Genomic DNA, 23,015 nt, shown 5'->3' with positions numbered 1-23,015 from the left:
GCCTTGTACAAAGTAGAGGCTAAAAAAATTTTGTTGAATGCATGAAAACCAAATCACCCTTGAAAAAAAGAATATTTGTCATTTAAATAGGAAAATTAAAAAAGGCGAAGTTGGAGGTATGCAGGTAGGTTTTTCATAATTTTTATTATTTGTCATCACACAATGACTTGTTTATTTTCTTCTTTGATGGCTCATGCCCTTTAGACTGTAGGCTCCATGAGGGCAGGGGCCATGTCTGTCTTGTTCCCTGCTATATCCTAGCTCTATGTCAGGTTCATAGGAGGTGCTTAATAACTGTTGTTCAATTACCAGTGTGGATTGGAAGCTGGTGAATCGAAGTTGACAAATAGTACTGGGTAGGGCAGAACTGGAACAGGAAAGTATAACCATAGTTATAACAGCTGTGGAGGATGAGGATTCTTTCATTCATTCATTCAGTATTTATAAGGTACCTACTATGTATCAGACGCTGTGCTAGGTAGCCTCTGATGTCATGGAGCTTACTGTCCAGTGATAAATCAACAGGCAATTAAAGTTCAGTGACATAGATTTCCCAAGGGAGAGCAGGAAGGGGGTGCTTCAGGGAACATCTAGGAAAAGACATTTAACGAAGACTTGGTCTGTTAGGAAGTGATGTCTAAATGGTGGATAGCTAAAGGAGGAGGGTGTGGAAAGTGATGGAGAATATTTGTATGTGTGAGTGCCCAGAAGCAGGAGAGCTGCTGGTAGGTTCTCTATAACCTAAAGTTCCTTCTTCTAAAAATTTTTTATTGAAGTACAGTCAGTTACAATGATCAATTTCTGGTATACAGCACAATGTCCCAGTCATGCATATACATACATATATTCGTTTTCATATTTTTCTCCATTAAAGATTACTACGAGATACTGAACGTAGTTTGCTGTACAAAAGAAAGTTTTTTTAAAATCTATTTTTATATATAGTGGCTAACATCCTTCTTAACTTCCTTTTATCCAGCAACTGAGCCCATACCATATGCCAGGCATTGTTTTAGGCTATCATTAGATTTGTATTTCAACTAGTTGTTGAAAAATGTAAGTATAATGTATACTACACATATATAATTTAAAATTTATTTTTCTTAAAAATTTTATTACCTTTTTTTCCCCTTTAAGAAGACACACTTTGGGCAGGGCGCACTCCCCGCCCCACCCGCTGCTCCCAAGTGTTTTGCAGATGCTTAACGAATGTTTGCTGAATTAATAAAGGAATGCACATGAGGCTAACTAATCTGACCACTATAAAATAGCCTTGGATCAACGCTTTTCAATATATCTTCCTTCGATGATGGTAATGTTCTATGTCCTCAGCGTCCAGATATGGTAACAACTAGCCACAGGGACTTTCCAGCACATGAAGAGTGGCTAGCGCGACTGAAGAACTAGATTTTAAATTTTACTTAATTTTAATTAATTTAAATTTAAATAACCACATGTGACTAGTGACTTGCACTTCAGACAAATCAGCCTTGGATGGTAAGAGGGATGAAAAAGTCTGAGACGGGCACTGGGACCAGGTACAAGGTTTCCAGCCTCTTTTGTAAAAAAATGGAGATTGTTAATAAATAGCTATAAAATGCCTAAATTCTGAACTTTTGAATGCCACCGACAGTCATAAATACCTGTGCGCAGTGGCAAGCCATAATTAACATCTCAGTCACTTAAGACTAATACACCTTGCATCCTGGCATTTAGACAAGACACCTAACCCAACGCCAAAGGGTGAAAAGGTTGAAAGCTAGGGAACTCCACGTCACTCACGGCGCGCTCGCGGCCGTCGGCTACACCGAACTGCATCATGGGCTTTGTAGTTCAACATGCCCGTGACGCCACTACCGGTGCTCCCTCTGAGTGGCTTATCAGGCAGACTTCCGATAGCCTGTTGCTCTCTGGGAATTGTAGTCAATAGATGGCTGCCAGACGTGGGCTCTGCAGGCCTGGGAACTACAATTCCCGGCAAGCTAAGAGGTGCCCCCGGAGGTAATTAGTGAGCCGGTGATTGCCTCATCAGGTGTGAAGTGTGTGCTACAGTGTCGTGGTAGGCCTGGCTGCCTCGCGAGGGAGGGGAAGGGTTGTAACCACTCCTTTAAGGGGGAATTACTGAGGTTACTGTCGTGGGTTTGCACAGTCGGCTGGGCGGCGCCATGGCGGTGAGTTTTGGCGGGAAGCGTGTCCTCTTGGCCGGGTCGTGGAACCGGGCTGGCTAATCCGTCTGCTTTTGCCAAAAACTAGGGGCTCCATGTGGTAGCCACTGTCCTGAAGGGAAAAACCCCATTCTAAAGATGGAGGAGGCATTGCCCCCCACGTTTAAGTGATGATGTGCCTTTTCTTGCTACCTGAAGAGCCAGGAACTGATAACTAACTTTACAGACTACTTAATGTCACGTGTGTTATTTGACCAAGGTTTCGAAAAACCGATTTGGAGAGAGAGGAGTATATAACATTGACTCCTCCTTTCAACAAAAAATTGTTAAGCGCCTCTTTGTAAAATAGACAAAAATTTCTGCATTCATGGTGTGTGTGTGCGCGCTACATTCTAAAGTATGTGGTAAAATATGCCAGGTGCCGGTAAGTGCTATAGAAATAAATAGAGCAAGAAGAAGGGTTCAAGAAAACCTTTGCTGAGAAGGTGACAGTTGTGGCAAAAAGAAAGTAAGGGAGCAAGCCGTGCAACTATATGGAGGAAAAGATTTCTGGGCAGAGACAACAGTGTGAGTGAATAGCTTGTACAGAGGGTTGTATGTCCAAAGGACAGTGATCCGGGGGAGATGGGGATGGGTGTGTGGTGGTGTTGAGGAATTTTATAAAGGATAGCAGAGGAATGGGGTAAAGATGAAGGTTAAAAGAGGGCTTTTTTTTTTTTTTTTTTTTTAAAGACAGGAGAAATTATATAGTGCTTGTATGCTCATGGAAATTATCCTGTAGAAAGGGAAAGCTGATGCAGAAGAGATAAATAATCGCAGGAGTGATGTTCCTGAATAGAATAGAGGGGATGAAATCAGGTGTGTCACATACCACAGGGGAGGGGTTAAATAGTACCACAGTCACCTGTAGCACAGGAAAGAAGGCGGAGTATATGGGTACAGACGCATGTGGTTGGGTGGATGTGATGAGGGAGGCTGAGGAAATTTTCTGTTCACTTCTGTTTTCTCATTGAATTAGGAACCAAGTTTATCAGCTAAAAATAAGGATGGGAGAGGAAGTGTTAGAGATTTGAAAAGGGAGAAGATATGAAACAATTGTCTAGGACATTGCTGTTACTAGAATTTCCTTTGGTGATGAAAATGTTCCATCATTGTGTGGCTAGTACACTTGAAATGTGGCTAGTACAATTGAAGGACTAAATTTTTAAATTTAGTTTTATTTATTTATTTTTGTTATTTTGGGGGGGTACTTAGGTTTATTTATTTTTAGAGGAGGTAATGGGGATTGAACCCCCAAGACTTTGTGCATGCTAAGCATGCACTCTACCACTTGAGCTATACCCACCCCGCTGAAGGACTGAATTTTAATGTAATTTTAAAATTAAATAGTCACCTGTGACTAGTGACTACTGTACCGGACAGTATACACATTAAAGTTTGAGAAGCACTGGTCTAGGGAAAGGAGTAACTAACTAGATTTCAGAAATTAGCAGTATTCCTGGGCATCACTTGACATTAGTGGTAATGGATTTTAATTGAGGCTGGTTAGCATGTTTAAGTTTTTATCTCCTACCACTTTCAGCTGCCTTGATGAAGGGGCAGAGCAGGTGGATAGGAACGTTGGAGCTTGGCCAAGCAAGAATGATGAAGAGAAGGGCAAAGGGGTGATTATATAAATGGACTTAAGGGGCAGAAGTGAAGACATGGGGTGGGAGGGACCCAAGGATTAGTGGAAAAGGGTCAAGATCAGTAAGTCCCAATGGGGTGAGAATTAGTGGAGCTGGAATTCTAGCAGAATTAGGACCAATAATACCAATAATTAACATTTCTTGTGTTATGCTTTAGTGTTTAACATTTTACCTGTATTGTCTCACTGAGTCCGCACACTAATCTGTTTGAGTAGGCACTCTTATTCTCTGCAGTTTACAAATGAAGAAACCCAGGTTTAGAGACTTAACCAAGTTCCCATAGCTAGTACGTGATGGAAGTGGATTAGAATTCTCACAGACTGACTCTTTTCTCAGTCACTATGCTGTACTGCTTTCCAGGAAAACCCATTTCTTCTTATTCCTGGTCCAGTACTTTTTCTTTTGTTCCAAGCTGCTCAGTGCCTCCCCACCAACCCCACCCTGCCTTGGTGATATCCCTAGCCAGTATGAAATTTGCAGGTCCTTCTTTTTTTGGTTGGTGTTAATGGGAATGGATTTTTCAGTTAGGATAACTTTAATACATTTTGTGTGTGTGTGTGTGTGTGTGTGTGTGTCTTTCTCTTTTAAGTTGTCTATAAGGAAATTGGCAGTATTCCTGGTAGAACTTACTGTTTTACTTTACTTTATTCACTTCACTTCTTCACCTCTGAAAATATTTGTGTTTTATTTACACTGTCATGATACTGGGCTGACATTAAAGTTAGTTTTATTGGAAGAATGCAATAAGAACTCCCTTTAAGAAAGAACAAGTAATAGTAATAATAATGTTAAATGTTAAAATGTATTGATTGCTTATTCTGTGCTAGGCATTAATGTTTTACATAATTTTTCATCAGAGCAACCCTATAAAATTAAGTGCTGTTATTACCCTCTTTTTACTGATTGGGAAAATAAAAAGTAGAATTTTAATTCACTTGGTCCCATTCTGAAGCTCATTCTCTTAATCATTATACTGTTTCCAATTGTAAACTAATTGGGAAGTTTCTTTTGCAAGTACCTTCCTATAATGAAAGTTTTCTAACTTTTCGGAGGAAACCGTAGCAATAGTAAAGTGTATAAAACAATCAACATAGAATAGCATGGATATAAAATTAGTTTTTATTTTATACTTGAATTTGTAAAGAGCAAACAATTTTTTTTCATATTACAAGAATATTTTATAGAGCTTTTAACAGTTTTAATGTTTTTTGGTTACATATCAGACTTTTAGAGGAGATATGGGGATGTGATGTAGTAAAGTTAATAGCGAACTTAAAAAATTATTGTTCTTAAAATTTCATTTGGGAAATTTAAATAGTGAACGAAGTAGAGATAATAATAATATTATGTACTTCTATGTACCCATCACCCAGCTTCAATAATTGGCAGTTCAGGGCCAGTCTTGTTTCATACATATCTTCCCCAGACCCTCCCACTCCACCCTTCAGGATTCATTTTAAGCAAATTCTAGGCACTGTATTTTTTCATTAATGCATATTTTAGTAAGTTTAATGTAATGATAAATTCTCATAAAACATAAACACAACGCCATTTTGACACCTAATAAAAAGCACATGATGTCTACTTGTCTCCCTGTGGTAATGATTAGCATTATCAAGCATTTACCATGGGTCTGGCACTAGATTAAGTCCTTCATTATTTTATCTCTGTCTTTTTTTTTTTCCCTTTGGCCTGGCTGCTGGCTCCCAGAGGGGAGGGCAGGTGCACTGAGCGAGCGGACCCAGCAGCCTCTGCCACTGCTCCTGCCCCGGGCCTGCTTTATCTCTTTTAATCCTGTAATAATAGTACGAGGTAGATAAAATTATTATCCTTATTTTACAGATAAGTAGAGAAATGGAGGATGAAAGAGGTTAAGGAACTTGGCTAGGGTTCTACAGCTAGTAATTGGTGGAGCTGGGATATGGCCAGAGTATCAAGAGAAAGCAGAAATGAAAGTCAGAAGATGAAGGTTTTTGTCCAACTTAACCATTTGCTGTTATGATCTCTGAGCTTCACATTCATCACCTTTGAAATGATAATCATTGGTCTTCTTCTTAAGGTGGTTGTTGCCCACCTCTTAGGGTTGTTGTTGACATCAGATAAGTTAATGTTCATAAAAGTTATAAGAACTGCAGAATACTATGAATAAATGAAAAAGTTTATTATCTAGTTCAGTGGTTTACTGGGGTGATGTCCCCCAGTGAACATCTGGTCTGGAGACTGAATGATCACAGTTGGGGGTGTACTACTGGTAGCCACTGGGTAGAAGCCAGGGATATTTCTGCAAATCTTGCAATGCACAACACAGTCCCTGAAAGTGAAGAATTATTTGGCCAAAGTTTAGGAATTCTGATCTTATTAAATAATCTTTTAACTCATTAAAGTAACCAATTGTCTAGTTGAGGAACCAATGAAGGAATAATTGAAGCTCAGATAGATCAAGTGACTTGCTCAAAGTTATAGAACAAGTTGGTGCTGGGACCAGTACTAGATTTTATTACAATTGACATCAGAAGTTTTGAGGAACAAGTTTTTCTAAGAAGCAGAGACCTCAAAGAAGAGCTTTTGTGCATTGAGCATGCTCAGTATAGTGAAAAGAAACACACAGTTCTCTGGAATTTGGGAAGATTCTTGCTTTCATGTTCCTCTTTGAAGTGAGTGATATGGTCATTTTCAAGCAAGAAATACTTGTCATATAATTTCTGTGTCTGTTGGCATTGGACGTGGTGCTGAGGTGACTATGAAAGTTGCTTTCTCTGTGGAGTTCACAACCCAGGTGGGTAAATGTCTTAGGGATTATCAGGTTGCAAGCAATGGAAGCCAACTCAAGTTCGTTAAAGGGAAGAGGAATTTAGTAATGTTACAGTGGGATTTCATATGACCCATGACGCTAGGGTAGAAGGTACGATGAGGCTTCAGGAGGTCCTAGATAACTTTTGCCTTCATGGATTCTTTCTTCGGTAAAAAAATGTTAAAAATTTTATTTTACAACTGTTGGTGTAAAGACATAATATGTGTTAGTTTTTTTTCTTCAACCTAAAAGTTTACTTTTTTCTTTTGATTTTAAAAGAAATTAAAACATTTTTGTGAGCCCCTAGAGGTACTGTGGGCCCTAGGCACTGTGCCTGTTCCACCTATAGCAGGAGTTGTGCAGGTTGTTTTAAGGGCCAGGTGGAAGTGACTTACTTTCTTCTGCTCAAACCTCCCATGCTAAAACCCAATCCCCTTAGCTCCAATCTGTGAATTCATCTGGAACCATGGAAGGGCACGCTTAACTGCCTCTGCTGCACGGCCCTGAAGAAGACTGGGCTTTTGTTGCTAAGGAGGAAAGGGAAGGAGTGGATATTGCACAGGCAAACTGCCGTCTCTGCCATCACTTTTTTTTTTTCAAACAGTAGTCCTTGTATATTAGAATTGAATACAGGGGTCAGCATACATAGGAACAGAGAGACGTACTTATAATTTATAGGTTACTTGTTAAGAAGAGAATTTTGCAATAAGGGGGAGCAAAGTAACTGAAAGTCTAAATGAAATCAGTTAGTAGCAAGAATAGAAAGAAGTGGATAGATGCAGGGCCTTCTTTCTTGGAAAAGGAAATATTTTATGCATACTTAGTTTTTTGGAAATTCTTGGGGAAGAATCCAAATTGCTTAGCACCTTGATTCAAATATACAACCCAGTTCCTAGTCCATGTTATTTTGTTATGGCCACAATATGCAAAAGCTGGTAATGTGTTACTTTCTTCCCTTTTTAAGTCTTTAAATAGTCAGCAAATATTTGAGAGTCTGCTCTAAGCTAGACATTGAGGATATTATGACAGATGAGACACAATCCCCACCGTGAACAAACTTATAGTCCTATGGGGAGTACAGACAGATACTGACACCATGTGATAGGGCTATCGTACGGGTAATACTGGTAGGTAGGATCACATTAAGAATGGCATCTAATACACTCTTGGGGAATCAGGGCAGATAATTAGCTGAGACCTGAGGGATGAGATAGCCAGGCCAAGAGATTGGTGGGGTATGGGAGCAAAGAGAATAATTTGAACAAAGGCCCAGAGGGGAGAGGGGGAGCTTGGCACACTTGGGAAAATGCAGATGGTTTAATAGTCCTGGAGTGGTGAGAGGGAAGTGGGAGGGGCCTGGCAAAGATGAGAGAAGGGCCTTGAGTGCCAGGTTGAAGAGTATGGACTTTATCCAGAGAGCAGTAGAGAGCCTCTGAAGAGAAATTGACTCTACTAGATTTGTGTTTTGATTCTCCACTTACAATTATGACCTGGTCAGGATTTATAGAAATGAAAAATTTTATTTGTCATTTTTATTTTCCTTTGATTACTACAGAAACTTAACGCCCATGATTTTTCTTTATACATACATATATATATATATATATATATATATATGTGTGTGTGTGTGTGTGTGTGTGTGTGTGTATTTTTTTTTTTAAATTTAAGTGTAGTCAGTTTACAATGTTGTGTCCCATGACTTTTCAAATTATGAAATTCTTTCTCATTTCCTCTCTGCCTTTGTGGCAAGGTTCTTTTAATCCAGCATTGCACCTCCTACTTTTAAACTGACGTTTCATCTTTCTGTTGCTTGTCCTTCTTTTCTACCTTAAACTTGGCTTAAAAAGGAATAGTAAACTATTCTTTGATTTAAAATATAGAAAACTGAATAGCAGAACAGAGCTGACAACTCTATGATTGGTTTGTACTGAATATTACCTAATTTTAATACTTTTAATTACTTTTAATTACATAATATACAAGGCATATTTCAGATGATTATTGAAGAAACAGTGGTATGTTTGGGTTTTCTCTTTAATTGCACAGAATTCCTCTTTGCATAATACTTCAAATTTGTGTAACCATTAAAAAAAATAGCTGTCTAAAAATCCAGTATATCTGTGATGTGAGTAGAAAGCATGTTTTAAATTGTTGGGTGGAAGGATGGAGGGAGACATGACTAAAAGAGGCCGAGATCCAGAGGTTAGGTGACTTGGCAAGATCACCTGCCTAGTAGGTTGTAAAAGTCTAAGTAGAACCTGGGTATTTTCTCATTCGAAATCTGGAAATGTTGTTTTGTAAGAAGGGGCAGAAAATCTAATTTTGGTTCAGATAATTTTATACCAGAAAATAAGATTCTAGAAACTAATACTCAATTTGCAAAACAGAATTAGATTCATGTGTGGTCCATTGGTATCCAGCTTTCACACTTGCCAGGCCTGTAAGTGCTGTGTCCTGCTCTGGCTTCAGCACACGTGCTTTTAGCAGCTAATTCTTTCTCACAGAGTCACAAACTGGGAAGGAAGCTCTAAACCTTCTTTTTCTGAGTTAAGAGTGATCATGTGTGTTCTTTTCTTTCACTTTTATCCAAAGATGGCATAAGGGCTGAGGGGAGTGTTGAATGTTGCCAGGTAGATCCAGTATGCTGGAGGCATGCTTGCCATTCTCTGTTTCATTTTAATTTCATATTAATAGCCTGTTAACCATGTTGGAGAGAAGTTCTTCATCAGCTGCCTTGAAAACATGCACAGATGACTTATCCTCCCTCAGCCTCTACCCGTTGGGTCTCACTGTCCTCCTTTGGTGGGTGTGATTCCTGCTGGGCAAGCAGGCGCTGCTCCATCACTTGCTTTCTAAGTATTCATGTATTTTAACTAAATGGGGACATTTGACAACAGTTTACATTGTAGTATCAAAGTAAAAACAAGTACTTCAAAGCTTTTTTTATGTTTAAGTAATTCTTTAATCATCCCTTTGAGGTTTGAAGTGGACAGGTCATGATAACCCCAGTTTTTAATCTTACTCATTTAAATTTTAAGATAACCATGGGAAAATTAATCTGTCTGAAACAACTCAATTCTGTATGAACCCTGTTTTTTTTCTTTTTCTTAAAGCAAGCCTGTTGAAATATAGTGTGGATTATCTTGTCTCTTTTGCGTCTAATAGGAAAGAAAAGGAACAGCCAAAGTGGACTTTTTGAAGAAGATTGAGAAAGAAATCCAACAAAAATGGGATACCGAGAAAGTGTTTGAGGTCAATGCATCTAATTTAGAGAAGCAGACTAGGTGAGTAATAGTTTGTGAAGTTCTACACATAATGTTTCCAAAAGTATTGGCTGCAGAATCTGCTCTGTGGAAAGGATAAGGCAGGTTGTATTTATAATGTCTGAAATGAGCTGAAGGATTTGACTTATACTTTCTGCATTTCAAATTAGCATCCTCTTTCCTGTAGAATTCTTAAAGGGTTTTTTCTACATAATTTTTAAACTAATATTTTCCTATTTAGACAAATGAAGGAGAATGTTTTGAAGTTTCATCTTTGCTGACTGATAAAAGGAAATCATTCTATTAGAGATTCATGTTATAATGATAATTATCTCCAAAGGCACAAAATACAAGTTTTGAAGGGTTTCTGTATTTTAAGATCTTATTTTATAAAACTTTGTTGCCTTCATGTTAAGAATCATTGTTTATAAGACAGACCATAGATAATGATGTGATATTGGAGAAAAACAACAAAATAACTGCCACAATACAGTACCACAATAAATATGTGCATCAATTATAAGATTTATCTCAATTTCAGATATGTTGGAATGTACAAAAATGTGCTCCTTAGAGTTGAGAAAATGCACTGACAATAACAATAATAGTAGCTAATATTGAACACTTACTGTTCAGTATGCCAAAGCAATAGGAAATATGCCTTTTTTTTACATGCATAGTTTAATCTTTTTTTTAACTTAAAAAAATTTTTTTGTTTGCAGGGGAATGTAATTAGATTTATTTATTTATTCATTCATTCATTTAAAGTGGTGGTACTGGGGATTGAACCCAAGACCTAGGCCATGCTAAGCATGAACTCTACCACTGAGCTATACCCTCCCCTCTTAGTTTAATCTTAATAACTCTTTAAGATTACCAATATTTTAATTCTTATTTCATAGATGAGTATACTGAGGTACAGAGAGGCTAAGTAACCAGCTCAAGGTTGCATAACTAGGAATTGACAGGGCTCAGACTTCTTATCAGGACTTTCTTTTTAAATTTAATTTAATTTTCTAATTTTTTTTTAATTTGATTTTTAAAAAATTTTCAACATAAGATGACTTTATTGAAGTGAATGCATATGCAGAATCCCCATATAAAAATTATCAGAACTTTCTGATTCCGAAGTCTTTTCATTGCTACTAAGCTATACTCTAGTAGGATTTTTTTTTAAAAGAGTAAAGGAGTTTGCTCTCATACAAAGTCTCTGGTGTTATACTTTAATCTATAATTTGAAACTCCTATTTGGTTGTAGAATTTTGGTCAACTGTAAGGTAATTTAAAATGATTGAAAGTGAATTGGAAAAGCTCTTTTACTCAGTGAAAAAAAAATGAACTAAAGAAACTTAGAAATATAACATTGAGTGAAAAATGCAAATTGTAGAAGTCTATGTGAAGTAGACCATTTTTTAATAAAGCTTACAGGGGAGTGAAACTAAATAATACATCATTTAAGGGACCAGATTATGTGCAAACTGTTAAAAAAACAAGGGAATAACAAAAGTAAATTTCAAGATACTGGTTATCTCTGGTGGGAGGGTGGGGAGGAATATACAGGTAGCTTCATTGAGTTTGTAAGTGGGGTGGTGTGTTTACGGGTGTTCATTTTATTGTGTTTTGTAAATTTATGTCTATTAGATATACTTGATTCATAAAAAAAGAATATAGCATAATACATTAAGCAGCTTTAAAAAGGTGCTTTTAAAATGAATTTACCCTGTATCATGTAATATTAGGGATGTTTTCTTTTACCTGAGGGACTTTGAATGGCTGTATATATATCTAATGAAAGCAAGTCTCATTTAATCAGTAAAAGATTAAATTAATCCAGATTCCTAAGAGTACTAATTTTTTCTTTTCTAGTATGTCTTCTTAGTATTTCAGCTCAAGTTAAATCTACAATGTTTGCCACAAGGATATTTAGTTCTTTAATAGCTAGTTATAAATATTTCATTTTTACTAAATCAAAAATAAATTTCAATTTTAGAGAGCTTTTAATTTCTGGATTTATAAACTTTAATTTTAAATGTCTTTTAAATAACTAAAATTTAAACAAGTTATTCATGGTAAGCATTCCCTCAGCTGTACTCTTAATTGTAAAAAGAACTTAAACATTTTCTTTTCTGTACTTTTTTTACCTGGTTGTTTTGCAGCAAGGACAAGTACTTTGTAACCTTCCCATATCCATATATGAATGGGCGCCTTCATTTGGGACACACATTTTCTTTATCTAAATGTGAGGTAAAGCTTTCTCTATGTTTAATATAGTGGGGTGGAGGGTCTTTAATAAATACTATTTTGAAGAAAATGATGTCTGTAAAATTTATTTCCTGTTAAGGGAACATATAATTTCTTAATTTTCAGCATAATTTTTATATTTAAGTAATTTAATTTACATATTTTCATATGTGTAAGTATATATGTGTAGGGGTCTAGGCATGTATACACGTTCATAAGTAATTCCTAGGTTGGTGAAAAGACAGAAAAAGAATAGTGGGCTAGAATTTTGGAATGACTATGAAATCTAACTGGTGTTCTAAAGGAAGACGTGAAGAGGAAAATGAAACTGATGATCTTTGTGAAAAGTTAGCATTTTATATTCATCTAGTATTTAAATTTGTAGTTTAAATTCAGTTTTCTTTCTGTAGTTTGCAGTAGGGTACCAGAGATTGAAAGGAAAAACTTGTCTGTTTCCCTTTGGTTTACACTGTACTGGAATGCCTATTAAGGTAAGATTGCTTTGGGTTTGCTTTCTACTCTTTAGAGCAAATAGTAATATCCAAGAGCTTGAAATAGAATTATCAAATGTGTACTTCTATGTTGTGTTGCAGGGTTTTTGAAGTGAGTTGAATTTATGATAGTGAAAGTTAATTTTTAGAAAGCATATGAAGAAGTGCTTAAATAAAGGGCACACATTAAGGTCTAAGTGATTTCTAACTAATTTTGATATCTTTTGGTTACCTTGTATATTCATATTTTTGTTTTAGAATTAGTTAATAACTGCTAACAATTAAAATGGGCAGTGTTCTGTGCATTCATGATGTATGTAGACTGTTAGCACAAGATACTAAACAGTCATGTTTTGGCCATTTTTGCAAGTGTCTTAAATTTGTCATAAATTGACTTTAAAAATAATTTTCAGCAAAAAACAGGCTAAAAAACTAGAGTTGGGAATTGGGAAATTTAAGTCTCATTTGTTTTTCTCCAATCTTTTATTTTGAAAAATGTCCAACTTATAGAAAGGTAAAAGGATAGTTCAGTGGACACCCATGTACCCTTCACTTGTAGTTACCAAGTATTAACATTTGTCACAGTTGCTTTAGTTCTGCCTCTCAACATAAAATGCATACATGCTTTTTTCTCTCTTCTTCCTATGAACTCATTGGAAGTAAATAGCAGACATCATGACATGTCACCCGTAAACACTCCAGCATGTATCTTTTGAGAAAAGGACATTCTTCTACGTTGTCACAATCCCATTATCCCCTCCAAGAAATTTAACATTGAAAAGTATTATCATTATCTGTTGTCACATTTCTCTAGTTGTCCCAAAATGTCCTTCCTGGCAGTTCCTTACTTTTTATTTTGTGGGTCACACATTGCATTTGGTTATCACCAATACTACATTGGTGGAGTTTAAACTTCCCACTGTATCATATCAATGGCAGCTTGTCTTCATTTTAGTGATATTAATTAATAACTGCCAGATTTCCTCATTCTGAAGGTAATCTTTCTCTTTTTTAATTAAAAAGTAATCTGTGGGATGGTACTTTAAGAGCCTCTGAATATCTGGTTACCTAGTAACTCTGGTTTTGGCATGCTTTGATGATCCTTGTCTTTTAATTACTGAATCTATGCTTATAAAATGATGACTTTCTAGTTGTCTCATTCTTTTCCTATTTATTAACTGAAATTCTTTGTAGAAGATTCTTCTCCCTTTTTTAAAATTCACAATTCTATATTCGTATTTTTCTCATAATTTTAACATGTCTACTTGGTGTCATCTTTGTGACAGTGGACTCACAGTACAGCTGAAATGAGTTGGGGTTCAAAGTACAGGTTCATGTGTTAGTTCTACAGCTTACTAGGTTTATAACTTTGGATAAATCACTTCATCTTCCATTGTCTGTTTTCTAACTTAGTATCTGTCCTATCTACCTAGCAGGCTTGTGATGGTAACTATTAGGATATATGTGAAGTAATCTTTAAATTGAGAAAAGCAGTTATTAATGTTATTACTCAAAATGATAACACTATATCTTATATATCTTTGTACTTCTAACACCTGACAAATAGTGTACTGCATTGAGTAGTCTGGGTATTGAATAAGTGGTTACTGAGGAAATGAAGTAGTGGATTTTTAGGTACATGACTTGTATGATTTGAATTTTCTATAATGATCCACTTATGTATAGATGTATTGCAGAAAATTTCACGGTAAGTTTTAGTTGACCATAGAAACAACAAAAAAACTCGGATTGTTTCTACTTTGAATTTTGAACTTTACCATCTCTAATGTTGTGTTTGTTATAGGCATGTGCTGATAAATTGAAAAGAGAAATAGAGCTTTATGGTTGCCCCCCTGATTTTCCAGATGAAGAAGAAGAAGAGGAAGAAATCAATGTTAAAACAGAAGATATAGTAATTAAGGATAAAGCTAAAGGAAAAAAGGTTTGGTGGTATTTCTTTTGCTTGAAGTTTTACATTTATGTTTGCCTGATATATATGCACATTTCCAGTACTAGCACAGTACCTGACACATAAAAAGTATTCAGTAATTTTTAAAAAGTAACAAAGCAAAAAATTATGTTTCTCATTTTTTGGTTATCTTTCCCCCCCCTTTTTACTTTCTTCTGAAATAATTTTAGACTTACAGAAGAATTGCTAGATTGTACAGGGTTCCCTTAGAATCTTCACACAGTCACATGACCCAGTTATATAACCAGGGTACAGTCCTCAAAACTAAGAAATCAATTTGAACAGTACTGTTGAAGAAACTACAGACTTCATTTGGATTCACCCGTTTTTCTTTATTGTGCTTATTCTGTTCCAAGATCCCACCTTGCGCTTAGTTTGTCGTGTCTCTTCTGTGTTTGTGTTCTATGATCTTGGCACTTCTGAAGAGTACTGGTGAGATAATTTATAGAATATCTGTCTATTAGGGTTTGTCCAGTGCTTTCTTTTTCTCAATGAGTAGATTGAGAGATGATGTGTCTTTAATGCATCATATCAAGAAGTTTAAGATACTGATACATCTTATTACAGGTGATGTTAACCTTGATCAGTGGTTTAGGTGGTGTCTGCTAGGTTTTCTCCTGAGATTCTGTTTTTCTGTCTTTACAGAGAAGAAATTCATATGTATTTTGAGAGAGATACTTTGAGGCTATGGAAATAATATCTTGTTTCTTTTAAAATAATTACTCACTAATTTGAGCATTCATCAGTGCATCTTGCCTGCAGTAGTTATCACTGTTGTGTTCTAATGGTGATTTTCCGTTTCCCTCATTCCTTCTACGTTTATTATCTGGAATTCTTCTGAAAGGAAGAGTTGTCCTTTCCTCCCCACTTATTTATTCATCTCTTTTTTATATCAGTGTGAATTCATGCATATTTATTTATTCTTTGCATTATAATCCAATTCTGTTGGATTTTTTTGTTGAGTTGTTGTTATTGCTCAAATTGTTCTAGATTTGGCCATTGGTCTTTTAGATGGGCTCCTGTGTCCATCTAACATGCCCCTTTCTTTTCTTTTCTTTCCTTTTCTTTTCTCTTCTTTTTTCCTTTTCTTTCTCCCTTCTTCCCTTCCTTGAATCTTTCTGTTTTTCTCTCTTTCTTTCTCTTCCTTACTTTCCAGTGCCACAAGATGCTCCAGGCTCAGTTTATATTTTCCCTGTTTGAGCCCTGGAATCAACCACTTCTCCAAAGAGTCCTCTTTCTTTTTGATGGAAAATGGTATTTAGAAACTAAGCTCTGAGCACTGGGTTTGCTCATTGTTTCTAGGCCCTCTCAGAAAGAGCAAGGAAATGTATGCATGTCTACTAACCCACTTAACTGTACGTGTAGTATTTATTTCTTTATCTATCTATCTGTATTTTTTAAAAGTGCACACTAATACCCCTGGTGCTGTGTTAGCACCATGGGGCTTGTTCTAGCATTGTGCTTTTGCTTATTTGTGACTTCTTTCTCAAATAGTAGGAAACCTGGCTCTCATTATTTACAGTATATTTGTTGTTTGCTCAGTTCTCTACTAGTAGTTTCAGAATTGCTAACCTGTACCCCTGAGGGAAACAGTTTTACCAACTAAAGTAGTACAGCGGTTGTGTATAGTTCTTTTTGTCTTTAGAATCTACCCAGCACACTGTTTTCCAAAATGACTTCTAAAGCTCATTTCTTCCCTACCCCTTGTGGTGTGGTTATGTCATATATTTGTAATACAGTTAGATACATTTTTCACAGTCTTTATTCCATCTTGGGTTCCTCCAACATCTTGGTTGATTTTTTAAAAACAATTTACACGTAGTAAAATTAACTCTTTGTAGTGTATCATTGTGTTGATTTGACAAATCCACGGAGTCAAGTTTCTACCACCATAGTACCATACAAAACAGTTCCCTCATCCCCTAAATTCCTTGTCCTGCCTTTTTGTTTGTAGTTCAACCTGTTTCTTTGCCTATCTCCAGTCCCTGGCATGTGATTGCCTTTTTGATATTGGTAAATATTGAGAAAGGAGGAAATTCTTGTTAGTAACTTAATCATAACTTAAAAAAGATGCATGTGGCATTAGAAAAAAGGAAATAGAGAAGGTCTGGTGCTAAGATCTTATCTTTGTGATGATAATTCTTTATGGTTCCACACATTTAGTTATCTTTGGTGTCAGAATCCAGGTATGGTTTGGCAGACAAAATAGTACATCCAAATCCTGTAGTATTCTGACATGTCAACAGCATTGTTTTGGAGTTTAAGAATTACCAAAAGGGATTACTCACTTAAAGTTGTTGTGGTCCTGGACTTTGTTAACCAGTTGTTGGTTTTTCTTTGATGGAGTTTGCTGGTTTTTTTAGAGTAAAGCTGCTGCTAAAGCTGGATCGTCTAAATACCAGTGGGACATTATGAAATCCCTTGGTCTGTCTGATGAAGAGATAGTCAACTTTTCTGAAGCAGAACATTGGCTTGACTATTTCCCACCACTGGCTGTTCAGGATCTGAAGAGAATGGGTTTGAAGGTATGCCCATCACCCCGATAGTTTAGGAGAAAGAACGTAGTGATATTTTTGTGATTGTGTGAGGTTTGGACCACTTCTTAATTTAGAGTAGTAAATTCCACCAGTATTCCACTGATGACTCAGTATTGTTATTGTCAGATTACAACTAAATGGTCCTTGATGCAAGCAATGAAGTACTTTAATATTTGTTGTTTTGGAATATATTTAGATATATTGTCAATGAGTAGAAAGGAATTCTAGTCAAAGAATATGAAGAAGCCCAAGTGTTACTTAACTATTTAGGGAGACATAAGGGTGTTATTTAAATGTTTCTTCTTAATTTATTATAATTTCTACATGTTTCATATATAAGTGTGTGTTTAAAAACGTACATATTAAGCACAAAGTAACATACTAATTGTGATAGTTATTTAATAGGTGGGACTTGAAATTTTTTGGTTTGCTTTTGATATTTGATATAATTCTAAGTTGGACAGTAAAGAGTAGAAGGGTAAATGATTTATGAGAATTCTTATTCATGGAGACTATACAAGTTTCTCAAAAATTACCTTTTCTTTTCTCCTTCTATAGGTAGACTGGCGTCGTTCCTTCATTACCACTGATGTTAATCCTTACTATGATTCGTTTGTCAGGTGGCAGTTTTTAACATTAAGAGAAAGAAGCAAAATTAAATTTGGAAAGCGGTGAGTTTGTTATCCTTTGGTATAATAAAGCAAAAATCATATAATTCCTGCAATGTTGGTCAGTGTGCCCCATAGCCTACTTTTTTCCATTATCCTTTCTCTTTCTATAATTTTTCTTTTTATTCTCTTGTTTCCTTTGTCTACCTTTGTGTCTTGCCAGTGTCTTAATTTCTCTGAGTGCTTAGTATTTGTGACAGATAGAACCAGGGAGAGTAGGGATGTTGGTGTTTATGATCTCACTAAAGATTCTCTTAAGATTTTAGCCAAGCAGAAAAATAATTTTATTTGCTTTATTATTTGCTCTATAAGTTGTTCTGTAAGGTTCTTTCTTGATTATATGGATTAATTAAAAGCTATTTGCATTTCAGAAGTGAATTTATATTTTATAATCTTTTGTTTTATACCAAAAAGCCAAGATCAGTGAATATTTTTCAGTGGTATTACCTTTGATGAAGGCAGAAAGCTTTCATTAAATAATTATGTTGGCTGATACAAACTACTATGTACAGAATAGATAAACAACAAGATCCTACTGTATAGCACAGGGAATTATATTCAATGGCTTGTAGTAACCTGTAATGAAAAAGAATATGTATATGTATAACTGAATCAGCATGCTGTACACCGGAAACTAATACAAGACTGTAAATTAAAAAAAAAAAATGCAGATTGAAAAAAAGAAAAAGAAAAAAGAATCGAAATAGTAACATAATTCTTATAAAATAAAATAAAATGATAAAACAATTCTTAAAAAAAATAAGTAACTATGTTGGCAATAGACCTTCCCATAAAAGCATAAAAATGATGTAGACATTTTTTTAATTAGAAGAAATAATTGTGAGATGTTAAAAACAACACTGGCAAATATAGTAGGATAAAACTTGTGTATTATGATAATATTTGTCGCCTATTATTTATTTTTTAGGTATACCATTTATTCTCCAAAAGACGGACAGCCTTGTATGGATCATGACAGACAAACTGGAGAGGTAATTATTTATGACAGAGCAGTTATTATAATAATTTTTAATATGGACATAGAATTTAAGAAGCAGATCAGAAACCTGACAACAACTTTATTCCAGTAGTGAGGTATACAGTCATTGATAGCCTCGTGGCTGTGAACAGGGAGGCAGAATGTCACCATAGGCCTGTGTCTTGTCCAGGACCTTGCTACTCCAAGAGTGGCACTTGGTTCAGCTGCATCAGCTTGTTTCAGAAAAGGACATTCTTTTTTTTTTTTTTTAATTTGCTTTGTACTTATTTATTTTTAAATCTTTAAAAAATTAAAAAAAATTTTTTTCTCTTTTTTTGCAGGGGGAGGTAATTATGTTTATTATTTATTTTTATATTTTATTTTATTATTATTTTTAATGGAGGTACTGGGGATTGAACCCCAGACCTGGTGCATGCTAAGCACACACTCTACCACTGAGCTGCACCCTCCCCCCTAGAAAAGCACATTCTTGAGCCTCACCCCAAAATTGCTGAATCAGAAGCTCTGGGGGTGGGGCCCAGGAATCTGTCTTTTAATGTGTTCTCGATGTGATTCATATGCCTGCTCATGTTTGAGAAGCACCACTGCTCTAAAAGGAGAGCGTGGCGAAAGGTAATAAGATACGTGGTTAACTGATGTAGGCAGATTCCATTTATACTTGCTTTGGTCATGTGCCTACTTACCTATTTCCAAAGTACTTCTAGCTATTCATGGCATCAGTTTACTCTGTATTCTTGTAGGACACATCAGTAGCATTATTCCTTGTAACACTAGAGTGAATGAAGGGTAATTCATTTGCCTAAAGCCTTGGCACAGTAAATCAACAGTGCCAGGATCTGAACTTAGGAGTTCTGTGAGTGCATTGTTCTTTGTTACCGCCTTTGAACACCTTTGTAGTCTAGCGACTACTTTTCAAAATCAGCCTTCAATTATGATGTAACTTATCCGAGAGAAGTGAGAGTTGATGAAAATTTTGAAAGTTTTGAGAAACTTCAGAAGGCCCAGTTTATTGAGTGTATTAAACTTTAATATAGCCTATGGTAGCAGTATACTAATTTCAGTAGTGCATCATAGCTTTTCAAAGCTTTTTCCTGTCATTATCTTATGTGTTTCTCAGGGCAGTCCTGTGTGAGGCACAGCACAGTTATTTTACAGATGAGGAAACGAAGACTCAGAGCGATTGTGACTCCTTGGGTCCAACCATAAGTAAGGGCCCAAGCTGGGTTTCGAATGTCCATCATCTGACCCCTGGCCGAGTGTGTGTCTGTGATGACTGCTCTGTGGGGTTGATGTTGATCGTATCTTCTAACTCCCATTTTGGCAAACGCTATTTTGGCTGATTAATCCAAGACAGTTATTTTCTTTCCTGTTCTTCCTTCTCACAGGAGCTCTTAGCAAGCCTCACTCAGTTCAGCCTCCTTGACCAGTTCTGGTCTGGTGTGGCATGGCATGGTCTCCCAAGCCACTTCTTACACATTAGGTTTCCATGTGGATATGGTCAGCATACCACTGGCAGTCTCTTCACTGGAAAAAAGAATTATTCTAACAATGCAAGAACCGTCTTAGAAATTTGCATCAGATTGCTCACATAGATTAGTAGGTTTAATCTAAGTCTTTTTTTCTTCCTCAGATTTTTGTTTTGTTTATTTGTTTAGGGTGTTGGACCTCAGGAATATACTCTAATCAAGTTGAAAGTGCTTGAGCCATACCCATCCAAACTAAGGTAGGTTTACTGAAGCATTGTTATTTCATCTTTTTTGAAATATCAGATAGTTGTGATAGAATCCACAACTTTTTTTGCATCAACATGTATTTTTTTCTTAGTGGCTTGAAAGGGAAAAATATCTTCTTGGTAGCTGCTACTCTCAGACCTGAGACCATGTTTGGACAGACAAACTGTTGGGTTCGCCCTGATATGAAGTACATTGGCTTTGAGACAGTGAATGGTGATATATTCATCTGCACCCAAAAAGCTGCAAGAAATATGTCATACCAGGGCTTTACCAAGGACAATGGAGTGGTGCCTGTTGTTAAGGAGTTAATGGGAGAGGTAAGTTGGGTAACAGACTTTTTAATTTAGTATATAAATTTAGAGGAAAATGTCAACAATGAAGCTTGAAAAAGGGACATTTAAGAAATTTTTTCAAGTGAGGTGTACACACAGTCAAATGTCTAAGTCATAAGTGTACATTTTGGTGCCTTGTCACATATACACACACTCATGTAGGCGCCACCCAAATCGAGATCTAGAACAGTTCCCGCACTCCACAAGGTGCTTTCATGTCCATTTCACATCAGTGCTCAGCCTGCTCCTGCAAAGGAAACCACTGCCATGACTTCAGTCTCCAAAGATTAGTTGCTGTTCTTGAACTCTACATAAGGGAATTATATAGTCTGTACACTTTCGTGTATGTGGAGAGTCATCCATGTTATGTATAGGAGTAATTTGTTCTTCTTTTTTTTAATTGCTGTGGAATAGTCATTGTATGACTATATCACTAAAATAGCATTTTTTAATCTTACGTTTCAGCTCAGTAAGTATCTGGTTGAAAAATACAGACAGTTCTCCCCAGCAGATTTAATAGCTGTAGTAAACATTATATTACTTTTTGAATATGATTACCTGCATTCCTTGTGTGGAACTGCAGCTGCTTTTGTCCTGAGAAGAAAGTTTTGGTTGATGTTAACTAAATCTGGGAGGTTACACAGCTCTTATCCTTAGAACTTATTTACTTATCAGTATTTTTGAATGTCTTATTCCCTTTGGTAAATGCTGATGTTTGTTACCTTAATAAATAACCTTTTAGAAGAAGAAGGTGAGTCAAATATCATCTCAGTTCTCCTTTTGAATTGGACTTTGATTTCTTACTTATTTTGTAAACTTATTTTTTGACTGGATTGTTATATATTTATAACAAAATTTAAAAGAGAAAGTTATACATAAAATATTCCCAGTGACTCAATTTTCCCTTCCATAGGCAGTCAGTAAAATAAGTAAAAAAAAGTCTTGTGTATCCGTCCAGAAGTATTTCATGAATATATAAGCAAATACATATGTATATATTCCTTTACCCTCTTTTTAATACACAGATGGCAATATACTTTATCACATTATTCTGTGTTTTCCTTTCTTTTTTACTTAACTGTTTCCTGATAATCATTTTATTAGTAGGTAAACATCTTCCTTGTTCTTATTTTTACTGTTACATAGTATTCCATTGTTTGGCCACAAGTTATTTAACCATTCTCTGTAACGGATATTCATTTATTTATTTTTACTGAATTATAGTCAACGTTATATTACAATGTTGTCTCAATTTCTGGTGTACAACACAATTCTTCAGTCATATACGAATATACATATATTCATTTTCATATTCTTTTTCACCATGTGTAATGGATATTTAAATTGTTTCTTATGTTATGAACATTGCTGCCACATCTCGTTAGTTCCTATGTTAGAGTTCTGTCCGAGAAGTTTTTGGAACAGTATTAATGACACAAATTTTTTCCTAGTCTTAAATGCAACTTCTTTTATGTTAATTTGAGCAGATTCTGGAATGAGGAAAATGGGTGGTATAAATTAAAAAATAGCTTTCAAAAAAAAAAAGTGAAAAAAAGAAGCTTTCAGCCTTTAAGATTGTTATGATATTTAGCTTTTACCCATAAGACTATTAGTTCCATAAAAGCAGTTTATTTATATGAATAAAGTGGGATGGGTGGGAACTGTATGGAACTGAAAAGTGCATTCCTTTCCTAAACAAGCAGCTGCAAGCTTTTTGTTGATGTATGAGACTATGAGTCCAGTATTGTCAGATCTTCTGCTTTTTTTTTTTTAAAGGAGAAACTAGATATATCTTTTTAATTTAATTTGTCTTCCTAATTTTCATTTAAAATAGATGTACAGGGGAGGGTATAGCTCAGTGTCACAGTGCATGCTTAGCATGTACAAGGTCCTGGATTCAATCCCCAGTATCACCATTTAAAAAAAAAAGGAAGTGTTAAAATAGAGGTACAGTATTCTTTTTTGTTGATGTCTGATATTTTATTAAGTGGTTTTTCTAAAATTTAAAGTTTTAGTTGTTTCCAGAGTTTGCTAATGTACTTAACCCAGTATTGGGCAGAGTCTCAGAGAAAAAATTCTTTTTTCTTTTGAGGTGAATTCCTAGGATTGCATTGCTCAGTACAAGTTGTGTGAACAT

At 35.7% G+C, this 23,015-nt stretch overlaps 1 protein-coding gene across 2 annotated transcripts in view; it reads left to right on the top strand.

Moving 5' to 3' along the window:
* Window positions 1-2,008: 2,008 nt before the first annotated feature.
* LARS1 (leucyl-tRNA synthetase 1) overlaps window positions 2,009-23,015 on the top strand; it is a 57,372-nt gene continuing 36,365 nt past the window's right edge. Inside the window, exons 1-10 of one of the 2 annotated variants that reach the window (XM_010959606.3) lie at window positions 2,009-2,059; window positions 9,810-9,928; window positions 12,064-12,151; window positions 12,559-12,639; window positions 14,444-14,581; window positions 16,972-17,133; window positions 17,704-17,816; window positions 18,742-18,805; window positions 20,469-20,536; window positions 20,638-20,863. In XM_010959606.3, the coding sequence (XP_010957908.1) occupies window positions 12,101-12,151; window positions 12,559-12,639; window positions 14,444-14,581; window positions 16,972-17,133; window positions 17,704-17,816; window positions 18,742-18,805; window positions 20,469-20,536; window positions 20,638-20,863 (903 nt within the window). In that variant the 5' untranslated portion in view covers window positions 2,009-2,059; window positions 9,810-9,928; window positions 12,064-12,100. Of the gene's footprint in view, window positions 2,172-9,809; window positions 9,929-12,063; window positions 12,152-12,558; window positions 12,640-14,443; window positions 14,582-16,971; window positions 17,134-17,703; window positions 17,817-18,741; window positions 18,806-20,468; window positions 20,537-20,637; window positions 20,864-23,015 lie in introns of both variants that reach the window. The other variant, XM_010959604.3, reaches the window with a different exon arrangement.

Source organism: Camelus bactrianus, chromosome 3 (assembly GCF_048773025.1).
Source record: "Camelus bactrianus isolate YW-2024 breed Bactrian camel chromosome 3, ASM4877302v1, whole genome shotgun sequence".
In the NCBI taxonomy this organism is placed as follows: domain Eukaryota; kingdom Metazoa; phylum Chordata; class Mammalia; order Artiodactyla; family Camelidae; genus Camelus; species Camelus bactrianus.
Note: the sequence above shows the minus strand (reverse complement) of the source record. Positions and strands in the feature narration are given on the sequence as shown.